Source organism: Leuresthes tenuis, unplaced genomic scaffold, assembly GCF_036924035.1.
Source record: "Leuresthes tenuis unplaced genomic scaffold, fLeuTen1.0.hap1 SCAF_20, whole genome shotgun sequence".
Taxonomy (NCBI): domain Eukaryota; kingdom Metazoa; phylum Chordata; class Actinopteri; order Atheriniformes; family Atherinopsidae; genus Leuresthes; species Leuresthes tenuis.
In genome coordinates this window covers 8,297,640-8,311,031 of record NW_027325374.1, presented here as the reverse complement: position 1 = coordinate 8,311,031, position 13,392 = coordinate 8,297,640, and the positions used below count along the sequence as shown (strand labels likewise).

At 40.1% G+C, this 13,392-nt stretch overlaps 1 protein-coding gene across 1 annotated transcript; it reads left to right on the top strand.

Annotated features, from left to right (window-relative positions):
- Nucleotides 1-9,036: 9,036 nt before the first annotated feature.
- Nucleotides 9,037-10,481, top strand: six3b (SIX homeobox 3b). Its single transcript, XM_072373366.1, has 2 exons — nt 9,037-9,731; nt 10,330-10,481. The coding sequence occupies exons 1-2, from the start codon at nt 9,037-9,039 to the stop codon at nt 10,466-10,468; spliced, it is 834 nt and encodes a 277-aa protein (XP_072229467.1). The 3' UTR covers nt 10,469-10,481.
- The last annotated feature ends 2,911 nt before the right edge of the window (nt 10,482-13,392 follow it).

Sequence of the window (13,392 nt, the reverse complement as noted above, 5' to 3'; positions counted from 1 at the left end):
CATCCACAGGTGAGTTCATGAGTGTCACTGAAACTGTGACCGCTTTGTGCTGAGGAAGTTCACAAATGTATTTACTCTTATCAAAAAATGTAAGCTTCAACTCCACCGTACCTCCCCTCCACACACTCATACACGTATTACCCCTGCTTAATCTGTCACTCTGTCATAATTTGATCATAATCCCTAATCATAATCATATTGTATCTTAAAGGTGTTCTCAATCTGGTATGGGATTATGCGATTGCAGGGCGCGTGTGTTAGTGTGACTGAGCGATCCAAAATATATTATGACGGGTAAATTTAATTTGCTTGATGGTGGGTGGGGTACAAAGTGCGCCCGCTGATGCACCCATTGAATCAATTTTAAGCCTGATATTACAAAACAATAGACAGACACTGACCTGTTAAAACTGTGTAGAGGCACCCCCGTTTAGTCCGTCTTTAATCTCTTTCACTTTAATTTGTTTTTCCACAACTACATGACAAAAGACAGCAAGATGAGTCAAAGAGGCACAGATAAACCCTGTCTTTGGCTGAACAGTCACGTTGTTTCTATGGCGCACCACAAAAGATAGTAGATGCATTGCGACAGACCTATGTTGCATGCTTTAGGGTTTGAATTTGAAATGGAGCAGCCACAAATGGCCTATTTTAACTTTGAAAAAATCTTGAATGTCTATGGTGGTCATTTTTTTTGTTTGTGTTTTTTTTTAAACAAAAAGAAAATTCATGCTGGGTTTTCCTACTTGTTTAATTACAAATATTCAGGTGCATTTATAGTATGCAAGATATAATTTAGCAATGTAAAAATAGATAAATGTTTCCGAGAAAGTTGTGACTCTAAAATGTAAATAAAAACAGAATGCAGTGATTGTCAATTAGTATAAAATAGCACAAAGACATCATGTTGAATGCTGAAACTCATACATTTGAATGTTTTATGAGAAATATATTCTCACAGCTAATGAGGTTAGCAACATTTTGATAACATGTCAATCTCATGACATTGTGAGGGATTCAACGCTTATAATCTGCGTTGTATAATATCAATAAAAAAGTCTGAGAATTTGAAGAAATCTCTGTACGCATGGGACAAAGCAATAATCTGATACTGACGGACTATGATCCTCAGACCCCCAGTAGGCCCTGTATTAAATAAATACACACAATTCTGTAGTGGAAATCACTGAGTGGGCTCAGATTATGAAAACCATAATCTGTGAAAATGGTTACTTTGCTGCATCCGTGCATGCAAGTCAAAACTCTACCATGCAAAGAAAAGATGTGATAAACAACTTTGTTGTCTTATCTGGGCCAAGTTGATTTAAGGAGGCCCGTCGCGCTTCTTGTCCGAAGACAAAATCGAACTATATTCTGCTGGCATTACAGCATGTCTCTGAGGTAGAACAGTTCTGTTGGTTTCTGCAGTTTGGACCTGCTGCCCGCTGAAAATATTTGACTCCTTCCAAAAGTACAACAATGGAGTCTACAGCCTATTTACAGTCTCCTCTGAAATGCTGCATAAAGTAAGAAGGGGGGAAACATTTCTTCAGAAGTACAGAAACTTTCCCCTCAGTTCTACACACTTTAAAGTTCTGTTCAAATGAAAGGTGATGCAGCACAGTGGTAACCACGCCTGTATCACTATTTATAAAAAAGTTACTCATGTTATTTCTCTATTAAGTAAATATTACATTTGAATATGTTTTCATATATTTGTAACATTTTCAATAAAATATTGGCTTCAGATTATTTGCAAAAGATTGTACCGTGTTTCAGTTCTCATTTTATACAACATCTGAACTCTTGAAGTATATTCTTATAGACCCCCTCCTCTTTCTTATTTAATTTTCCTGCAGCTTCTGAAAAGTTTTCCGTCGTCCACAACCTTTTTTACCTGTAGCCATTATGAAGCTTGAGCCTCTTCAGACATTCAGTTTACAGGTTCCACTTAACGGTAACCTGCTCTTTGTTAAAGTATTTGTATCATACATTCATAATATTACCAAAGTGTGTTGTTTATTACATGCCTTCCACTGACGATATTCAGTCCCATTAGTTTTTGTGCACCCCTTCATTTCCAGATCAGCTGCCCCAGTTGACCCTGACACGCTGAGCAATTTATGCTGATCGAGAAACCTGAATTGCTTTGTGGGCTGGGAAGGAGGTGCAAGAGGTGTTTTTCTATCTCCTCGCTCTTTATCTCCATCTCTTTTATTCCTTTACATGCACTCCTTCATCCGCCTTCGTCCCGTCTTTTCACTGTAAAAGATTTTGTGCTCGCGGCTGTAACCTTGTGTGAGAGGAATGGGAAGCGAGTGTTTCTGCAAAGGCGTTTCAAACTAAACACCGCTGCTCTGAACTTGAGTTTCAACTCAGCAAATACGAGCTCAAAGGAGAGCACTCGGTGAAATATAATACACTGACAGGTCCCTGAAATCTGCGTCTGAGCCGGAGTGACGTGTGCGTGCTTGTGTGTCTAAGCATATGATTTTGAGTGGAGTAATTTAGCAGATGAGCGGCTGGCCATTGTTAGAGGGATAATCTGGCTCTTGCTGCTCAGATAGGTTAACATCCAGCAGATTAGACCAGATTACCCCCAACCACACCAGACACGACAGGAGCCAGCCTCCTCCCCCCAGCGTTCCTCTCTTCCCCTCCCTCCACATCACAAAACCTCCCCTCTTTGCCTTCCTCCTCTTTTCACTCAGTTTGACCCCAAGTTAATTTTATTTCATCCTCTCTTTGCTTTTTTTTTTTTTGCTCCCACAGCCTCGCCCCACTTTTCAAATGCCTTGTCAGCATTTTCCTTTTTACTTCCATCCTGTGTCAATCCAGCTGACACGTTTTTGCTCTTTTTTCATGTGAGTGATAGAAACATATCTATTTCATTCGTCGGTAGATCTTTTTTTTTTTTTTTTTTTTTTTTCTTTATGAAATATGTAAAACAAAAAGTGAAAGTGCAGTCTGACAGTTGGCACGTTTTACAAAAGTGGCTATGAACGGTGATAAATTAAGCCTAACTGAGTGCTGTTTCATTTTTCCATTTTCTTTAATATTTGCTCGTGGTAAATACAATCAAGTTTTAAGGGAAATTCACTCGAAGATGCCTGGCATAGACCTCCAAAAGAGTAGACTGATACAGTGTGTAACATGTTGGCAAACCTAATATCTTTACTATTGTGTAAGTGTGAAATATTCAGCTACAAATGCAAATAATACCGAGAGTACAAAGGCTTGTGTAGATGTACAATGCAAGTTTCAACCCAATCCAATTAAAACCGAGAAACTGGTAAGGCTTAGAAAGAATTGGGTAAAAAGGATTAAATCTACTGTAGAGGGCTAAACTTCAGCAAGTCTAAACAAATTGATAACTAATTATTTAGAGTAGAGCTTCAAGATTTTGAAATGTCCCATGCAATCAATTTTTGACAAGAAAATCCATCCCATGTATTGTAAAGCTTAGATTAAGTATCATTTAAAAGTGTACTCAACTGATGTGCGACTGACACATCCTGGCAACCCTGTAAAAGTTGCCAGGATATCAAGGTACAATTGTAAAAAATCTTGCTTGTTTTTTTGTTTTTTTCAGTCTCATAAAAAGCAGGGGTCAGATGCATAAAACTCTGTAGATAGTTATATACATCAAACTAACAAAGACAGGAAACCTGTATTCACTTTCTTTAAAGATTCATAAAGCCATGTAAACGCTTGGTTGCTTTTCTTTTTATGAAACTTTGTCATCTGTACAGACATGCACAAGCCTGATTTCTACTTGCATCTTTACCCATGAACGGATGTAAACACCATCTTGTTTACGTATACATTAAAAAAATATATATATATATATATATAAAAAATCAAACAAAATGACCAAAAAAAGTGCTTATTTAAAGGTCTCAAATACTGCATTCACAGAGAGAACTACCAGTATAACAAGAAAAATAAGTAAGTCATCAATGTCTGTAAAAGCATCGGGCCTACATTACCCATAATACAATATGTCCACAATCCAGTTTGGCTGCTGACCATTGTGTAAAATGTTAAGTGATTGCGAAATGGTGAAAGCCTGAAACAGAATCCGTTTTTAAAGACAAAAACTTTGCTTATTGATTTACTAATTAACATTATATATTTGTATAATATTTAATAAACCCCCCCCCCACCTCCATGAGGTTTGTTACAGATTGCCTGGACCAACGTCTGAAAAAAATATCAAAAGAAATTAGGAGGTGAGTCATTATCTCCACTGCTGTGAAAGTGTGAAAATTTCAGCTGACATCAGAATTTTTGACAGCATTATATCCAGATGAAAAAAAAAAAAGTTTTAATCTTGTTCTCTTCATTTCCTTTCCTTTGGCACACTGTTTCATTTCCTTCACCCACTGAGCTGGACATGTGCAGCCGGAGGGTGTTAATGTATTAGCTGTGTGAGCAGTTATTAAATCTGTGCGACAGTGCCTCGGAAAACCTGACAGCCAGTTGTTTGCTCAGGCTCCAGCTGTTTGTATTTTTGGCCGCTGGTGTTTATTAGTCAGGCCGCTTCTTTGTTTATCTCAGCCAAGCTATTAATTAAAAGCACTCTGAGTGGTGAGATGAAACTAACAAAACAGAGAATAATTATGTTTTTAAAGCCTTTACATCTGGCCCAGCTGTCCTAATCTACAGTCTTAAGGCAGCCCAGAGAGCGCACAAATTATTAGTCAAATTATCTGATTATTTTTGTTTGTTCATCTATCCGTAAGGTGTTTATGTTTAGAGCTTGTGTCACCCATCTGGCTACATATTTGTGAGCATCTTTGTGTGTTTGTGTGTCACAAACCTGGTTAGGTGTTTGTAACCTCTCCGGTTGCCTGAGCACTTACTGAACTAACGCCTCCCCCGATAAAAGAGCAGGATTAGCTCCGTATGGGGTATGGAGTTACAAACCAATCAGGCACTGGGATTATTCTCTCAGGTACAGTTACTTGAGTACCTGCCACCCTTAGCTTTTTTTGACATAGTTCAAGATAGGATCAGATAGTGACCACACACACACACAAGGTAACACAATGCTACATCCATTTGTCCACATGTGAAGTGAGGTGTGTTTCTTTTGTACTAGCATTTGTCTGATGGGGAGGAGGCCGAACAATCTCTCACTATTTTCCCAGTTAACTGATTAATCCTGTTGTCGACAAAACATCGCCGACTAGTAGAAACAAGTGTTCCAAGAGTCTAAGGCGACTCTTGGTTAAGTGAGAGCTTAGCATCAGGTTAGCATAAAAAGTATTGTCCTCCCACTCTCTCCACATCCTTATTTTCATCCCTCTCAGTCTGCTACAATTTACCCCCCTCCCTCCTTTGTTTGGGTACCATTGTCTACCAGATTCTCCTCCAGCCCCACAAGAACACAAAAGCACAACAAAGACTCAGGAAGTGATTAGTGGCTTAACGAGGAGGCTTTGGTGGGGGGGAGTTAGGGGGATGTACGGCCCTTTCCAAGAGACTGGTAAGGGGGTTAAAGTTTCAGGGCTTAAGAGGTTAGTGTTAAGTTGTAGAGGTCACCAGCGAGGTTAATTAGGAGCCAGGCTTTTGTTTACGAGGTATAAGGAGACACAACGGTGATTCACTTTGTCTCTTCACTGTGCTCCTCCAGCCATTCTGGTAGTGTCATCCATCCGCTTTTAGCCAGGTCTGCATTCCCTCCTCCATCCTAACAATTATCCCTTCGCTAAATAGAGATGTGGATGAAGTAACTTAATTGTAATCACTCCAACAACTACCACAACATACACACCTTGAGTATCTTTCCTCAAGTATGTTTGGCATGTCCTTCCTGCTTTAATAAGAAGAATGTCTTTTCACGTTGAAGGAGCTCTGGCCGTGACTGTTGTGTGTGTTTTCCCATTGTTCTGCTGTTACGACACCTGAAAGAACATGCTGCATATTTGTCCGAAGACATCTCGAAGATAGCCAACTGAGTAACGCGACTATGTGTCTGCGAAGAATACAAACACAAAGAGAGCTAATGCTGAACAAGCTTTTGTGGCTGTAAAATTCATCTGCTGCAAAACCTTTGATTAAAAATCACTGCTTGATCTGTTCTATACCAACTCAGCCTCACGAGAGAAAAACTGTGCAATACACACATTTTTTATTTTGTCCAAATCTTAGGTTCACATTCCACGGCTGTAACTTGGGCGATGGTAATGTATCCGTAGGCTGCTGTTTTCTATCAGGCAGGGTTTATGTGGCATGACGGGACACGTGTGTATCAAAATGTCAAAGCCCTGACCGTGTAGTTTTTTATGCAACATGTAGACCTAACCATGAACATTCATACCCTAACTTTTAGAACTCTTAACTCCTAACCATTTGTGAGTGAGACCAAGTACAAAAAGTAAGGAACCCCAAGAAGACATGTATGTGGAGGAGATTATCATTATTGTCCAATCATTGATTCTTCTTCCCTGTGGCTGTAGATTCCACATTACAGAAACAAACAAGTGTTCTGTAAATTACTGGGAAATGTTCTGGCTCCTAGCTTATTGCTGCACATATGCAATATTTATCAACCTGCACGCAGTCTTCAGGTGGTACAAAGTTATTGGTTTCAGACTTGGTCTTCATGTGGGGAATGACGTCCCTAATGAACACAGTAAAATCCTCCTGTTAAGAAACAGCATTTCTTAAAGTTTGCAAAACAGTCGTTTAAAATATGGGTACATGTGTATATCCTGTACTTATTTAATATCCTTTGACTTGTGTTGCCCTTGCTGTTTGACCTAATATTTAAACAAATAAACAACACTGTAGTTCTTCATTTTGATCAACTTTCTTCTTTTATATTCAATTTCTGATTATTTTATTATGGTAAAGTCCATTTGACTGATTAATCCCGGGTGAAAAACTGGCACACCACTCCTCAAATCACCATACAGGGACATCTGTCTGTTGTAGTAATTGGCATTAACCCTTTAAACTGGGCTGACCGCCTTTTTCACGCCCAATACATCTGCACTGGGACATTTGGAAGGTTTAGGTTTGAGCACTGTTTGATGAATCCACTTCAATTCATACGAGCTTCATCCACATGCACACAATGGATATTACCTTGAGTTGTATACATTTGTTTTAATTCTCAATCTGATCATGATACCTACTTGCTTAACCTGAAACCAAGTATTCATGCAAATATGTAATGATTTACAGTATATGGAGTTGCTCTTATGTCCCAATAAGTGAGGCATGTCCTCACAGTGTGATTGTATGAATAGATTGGTGTCCCAGCGACATGTAGAACGCACACATAGTACACACACATACAGAGAGCAGTGTGAAGTGTTCCACACTCCAAAGCATATGATCCAGGGCTGCCAAATGTTAATGTTGATTGAATATGTTGCTCCATTACACTAATGTTAGCAGGCTGCATAACCCCGATGCTAATCCCGAATCTCCAAACTTATGGATATTAGAGAATAGAAAAGTGATTAGAGTGATGGGAGACCACTTAGAGAAACATACGCTTTCAGGTCTGGATGAGATTTCCGATCACACCGGTATGCTCAGCATTACTGCTATTAATGATGCAAGCAGCTTACGGTCAGGACCAGGGAGGTTATGAGATTTAGCTGATAGCCAACGGCAATGAGAGTTCACCTCAGTTCAGTTTTCTTCTTCTTTAGATGTGATCTAATTGTTTTGACCTTTCTCTGCTTAAGGAAACCAAAGATATTTTTTTGTCGTTTTAAATCAAAAGTTGTCATTATCATGTGCTGCATGTGGTAATTCTTGTACACTACTGTGCAAAAGTCTTGCGCCTCAAATAATTTCTTCATATTTTGCCTGCAAAATGGGAAATAGGTGCAGTGATATATTGACACAAATTAAAATAAAGTCTGTAAGGCAAAAACGGAGTTTGTACGCTTCAAATGATATTGAAAGTCAGTATTTGGTGTGACCACCTTCAGTTGTCAGTGCAGCTTCAACTCTCTTAGACAAGCTTTCCTGTAATTTCTTGAAGTAGTCTTGAGGAATAGTTCTCAGGCCTCTTGAAGGACATTCCAATGTTGGCTGCCTTTTGTTCCACTCTCTCAGGCCCTGTCTCAGGTCTTTGCTGGGTTTTTTCCAAAATTTTTGAAGACATCACATTCAGATAATGTTCATCTGCTGTAGATAGTTTTTTTTAGGCACACCACCTTTTGTCCTCCACCTATCCAATGTCACACACACACACTATGCTGAGATATACCACGTTTGTGGCTAGTGCCGCTTAGGGAATCACCTATTTGTTGAAAAAAGTACTATTTTATGTCTGTGAAATTGCATTATCTTTGGTCATTTTTGCAGATGACAGCTCAAGAAGTGTGAATCGATGGCTGCTCGAAAAAAAAAAAAGGCTAAAATTGGTTCTTTGCTAAGTTGTCTTTTAAGTGCAAACATAATACTGATTCATCCATTTAGTTTTTAATGCTTTAATGGTTCATAGGTCATAGGTTGAGAATCCAGCATTATTGTGGGCCTTTATTTGGCTAATGACATGAAACTCAATCGTGAGACGTCAGTAACAGTATTTATACTGTTCATCTGGAAGATTCCAACAGAGTATAGTTATCTGAAAACTGTTATCTTCAACGCAAAATGTGGAGATGGATAATCTGTTCTGCCTTTTTTGTGTTGGAGATGTCGTTTGTGGTCAGTTTTCACTCATTTTGAATTAATTTCTTGATCAGTTTTGCCCATTATGAAAGCCAAAGTCTGTGAAATATCAAATAACAGAACAAAGCAGGATTAATATGTCACATTAGAGGGGCAGTTCAGAGGAGAGTTCATGTGTCCAGCTTGTGCATAAGGAGAGGGATAAATCCTTTGAGTTTGATTGACAGCGCTGTCATGACAACCTCCCATCAGCTCAGGGTGTCCAATGAGGAATCAAATCCAGGATCCCTCCCTGACTCCCAGGTGAGCTAAAGAGTCAGTCTTCAGTAGATTTCTGTCAGTCTGCTCGAGAAACGCTCTTCATCTCATGTTTGGCTTAACTTTGACATCCAGATGGTTTTCAGGTCGCCGCTCGACTTTTTCTCAGCCTCTCACCTCCTTCTGCCGCACTTTGCAGATGCCCCCCCTGTTCTGCCTCGTTCCCGATCACCGGAGGACCCTCCCACCGCTTGCCCTCCCTTGGCCCTCCCGGGACTGTGCTTCTCCGCCTCGCAGATCGCCAGCGTGTGCGAGACGTTGGAGGAGACCGGAGACATCGAGCGGCTGGCCCGCTTCCTCTGGTCACTCCCGGTGACCGCAGACGGCCGCGACTCCATCTCTGAGCACGAGTCTGTGCAGCGGGCTCGAGCCGTGGTAGCATACCATACGGGAAGTTTCCGCGAGCTTTATCGGATCTTGGAGACGCATCGCTTTACGCGCGCCTCACACGGTAAACTGCAGGCGATGTGGCTTGAAGCTCACTACCGGGAGGCAGAGAAGCTAAGGGGGAGGCCCCTCGGACCCGTTGACAAGTACCGCGTGAGGAAGAAGTTCCCGTTACCGAGGACAATCTGGGATGGAGAACAGAAGACACACTGCTTCAAAGAGCGCACTCGGGGTCTTCTGAGAGAGTGGTACCTACAGGACCCGTACCCCAACCCGGGGAAGAAGCGTGAGCTGGCACATGCCACCGGACTGACACCTACGCAAGTTGGGAACTGGTTCAAAAACCGGAGACAGAGGGACCGTGCTGCAGCAGCCAAAAACAGGTCAGTGGCTTTGACTTGAAATAAGCTGCCTGATAAGTGTCAGTTGGGAACATTTTCAACTACTGCACTCCACAGTGTCCATTTCTAACTTTTTGTTTAATGTCCTATAAAAGTCTGCAACGCATTTGGACGTTTTGTTTTTGAAATCAATGGAACGCTACAGGGCTCTGTTGGTCACTCATATACTTTCATCAAGCAATTCTCCACAGTAAGCCAGCGTTGCGCGTAAAGGGCCATTCATGCGTAAAAGTGCACAGCCATTCAGCATGTAGGTTTTTGTTTTCTTTCTGTGGGTCTGACCTGGTCGATCTTCCCCTTTCCCTATTATTTGCTTAAGGGTCAGTGTGCAGGTCAGTCATCCCGCTCATGAAAGCCAAACGTGCACGGACGGGTGCAAATTGCTTACCACGCCGTGAATAAGCAGGCTCCACTATGACACGGAGTTTTTTTCTAAAGTTTACATTTAGATCTGAGTTTTGTTTTTCTTTTGATTAACTTAAAGTAATGCTAATACACTCATTTTTCTCATTTTTTCTTTTCTTTTTTAACTTCGCAGTGTCATTTTCTCAATCAAAATGTATTTTCACTTCATTTGCAGGTTGCAGCACCACCGCACGTGTCCAGATGCTTCACGAGCACTAAGCAGAGGAGACTGCAGCCCAGACGGCAGCGCGGAGCGCGCTGATGGGGAAACTTTCCTCTCAGTGACGGACAGTGACTCTGACTTGGATGTCTGAAACTTTTGTTCGATGAAATGGACTTTTAAAGGCCTGTGAGGGTCCGTCGTGAGTTAAAAAATTGAGAAAGAGGATGTACTGGGGGGAGCTGGTCAGGGTTGGTATTGCAAAAAATATTCGAGGCTTTAAGCAGAGTCATCTTAAATATTCTCCCCGTTCAATACCCAGCGTACACCAACAACCTAACAACATGTGGAATCTTGTTGGAGTTTAACCCAAAGACCACCACAGAACAGGACTTTTACAGACTGAAACCTGCCACTGAGCAAATCACTCTCATTTTCCTTTAGTTATGTGTCACCTTTTAAAATGAATCTAGTTGTTCCTCTCTTGGAGGACCTTTGGATGTACTCTGCCATAGACAATCAGTCCCCCATCACCTTGTCTACACTGTTTGTATGTTTTTAAAAATTTTTGGTCTCTTTGCCCTCACCTCAACTTTATTTAAAGTCAACGTGCAGTTTATGTCAAGCAATGTCATGCTCCATGTTCAATTTGATGCTGAATAAATGTTTTGGTATTTTATATAAATAATATTATTTAATATAAGACTGCTATGTGAACTATTCTTTAAGGACTGTGTGTGTGTGTGTAGGTCATCTTACCATGAAGTGGTTTTTGTCCTCTAAGAATGAACCCTGTTATTAAGGGTTAATTCATTGCCACATGGACTTTGTGCCTGTTAGTTATTTTTTAAATCTTTTAAAATGTAAACAAATATTTCTATTGAACTTTTATGATAGTATCTATGGCTACAAATTCTTGTTTACGCCGCTGGAATCGTTCGTTGATATAAGGCATCACAATAATCCTTGCAGTGTGTTAAGAAACTGTCCTCACTCATTACATGGACAAGTGCAAATGATTCAGGTGTGGATTTGCAAGTGTTACATGTGTTAATTTAGGTAAAGAAAAGGATTTACCAGAGATTTAGGCTTTAATGATTTGTTTTTAATGTCACTTATAGACACACAGAAACACTATGCAACAATTTATACAACAAACAACATCCAAAAACTAATATGTTTGTACTGAATTTGTTGATTTTCGACATCAGTTAAATGCGCAAGACAAAAAAAAAGTATTGAAAAAAAAGAGAAAATGATCTTGAGTTAGGTGGATTTCCCAGAACATTGCACAAAAGCCACTAAAAGGCTTCAAAACACCCCAACACACTTAATTCCAACGACACCTAAGTTTTTGTCGTTTACCGACTTAAAATGGGTATCTCTGACTACTCTGAAAACGATCCGTTACTGTAAGAAGATACAACAGCGCCCTCTAGTTGTTGAAAAGCATCGGCGGGTCTTTTTGTGACTAACAACTGATAGTTTTTGTTCTTACCCAGTTTGACGGCTATTGAATGGTTTAAAAGTTCAATTGAAACAACCTAAAATCATCAGAGACAATTATCTTTTATTTTCTTTTTGCGTGTTTTAACTGGTATCCATCTGTTTACGCTGGTTTAAAAGGGAATCGCCTTTCAATCGACACACTGCTTAATGCGTGAAAGACTTTTGCACCAAAACGGATCACTTCCTCTGATCTCCGAGAAGCACTTGAATGCGCCATTGAGTGACATCACAAACCGATGGCGTCACCGCGTCGGCAATGTGTTCCTTGAGCCAACAGGCGGCGCTGCTGGCCAAGACTGAAGACCAACTTCTCATGTTCAGGTGGAAGTATTGTACTTTTCTATCATTATAATTATCGTTTAAAAAAAGCATCGGGTAAAAACATCTGAATTTTTTTTTAGGTTAACTGGCAAAGTGTCAGTAGGATAGGATATACAAAGATTATCACAGTGAGGCTGAACTTTCCGGAAGTAAAGATGGGGAAAGCTACACTGAAAACAGGTCTGAGCATTTTATCACCCATTTGTAGTCATGTATTTACTGTCTGTGGAATCTGATAAAAGTCTGTTTGTTGGGGCCCTTGCAGAAAATTGACATTAAATGTCTGTGTTCTTTGGGCCCTCATGTGCCACTGCATCACAAGCAAAGTTGACTCTGTAGAAAAAAATGACTGCATGGGATCTGGAACACTTCTGAGAGCACAGCTCTTCTTTGTTATCTCGAGTTTTCACTGAAAACACCTCCAACATTATTAGATAAAAATATGATAAAGGCTAGACTGCACTGTGGAGCAACAGAAACCCCTATGTGAAGCAGTTATCAGAAGACTTTATGCTTTTAAAATTAGCCTCCCGCTTATTGAAGGAAGTCTTGTGAAAGGAAGAAATTATTCAACAAAGTAGTTAAAAAAAAAGATAAAAATAGATACAGTACTGTGCAAACATCTTAATCCATTCACCATTTCTTTATGCCAGGAAAACAGGAAAATAATTAAATGTTTTTCGTGTGATTTCTTTATGTAGTCCTTTATGTAGAATTGTTTGATGGGCTTTGCACATTGCTTCAGTAATGTTGAGGATTCATCGCTCCATAAGACATAAGACAAAGATTTTCAGTCCAGTTCTAGTCATTTGGCATACCTTTTTCTACACAGCTTAATCCAGTTCAGAGTCTCAGGGGGCAGGGGCCAAGAGGAGGGGTCAAACCAGGAACCCCAGCTGAGATCTGAACTAGTTACCCTTTTTCTGGGAGGCAACATGTTCAGTTTCCTCAATTTCTTAAGAACACAGTGCACACCATTCTGAGATATGCCAAGTTTTCAGCTAATAGCTCCTTTGGAATCACAGTTAGGTGTAAAAATACTTTTTCATGACTGTCAAACTGTGTTATTTTTGGTATTTTTCTGTAGATTTTTGTAACTGATAGTAACAAAATGCAGAGAGATTCAGTTTCAAATAGGTTCTATGTTAAGTTTTCTTGTTATGTAGACCTTTTGGGGCCTTTTTTTACGCTTAGATGACTGATAAGTCAGTGTTAAATGGCTCAGCAAACAACCAACCGACCTAACAA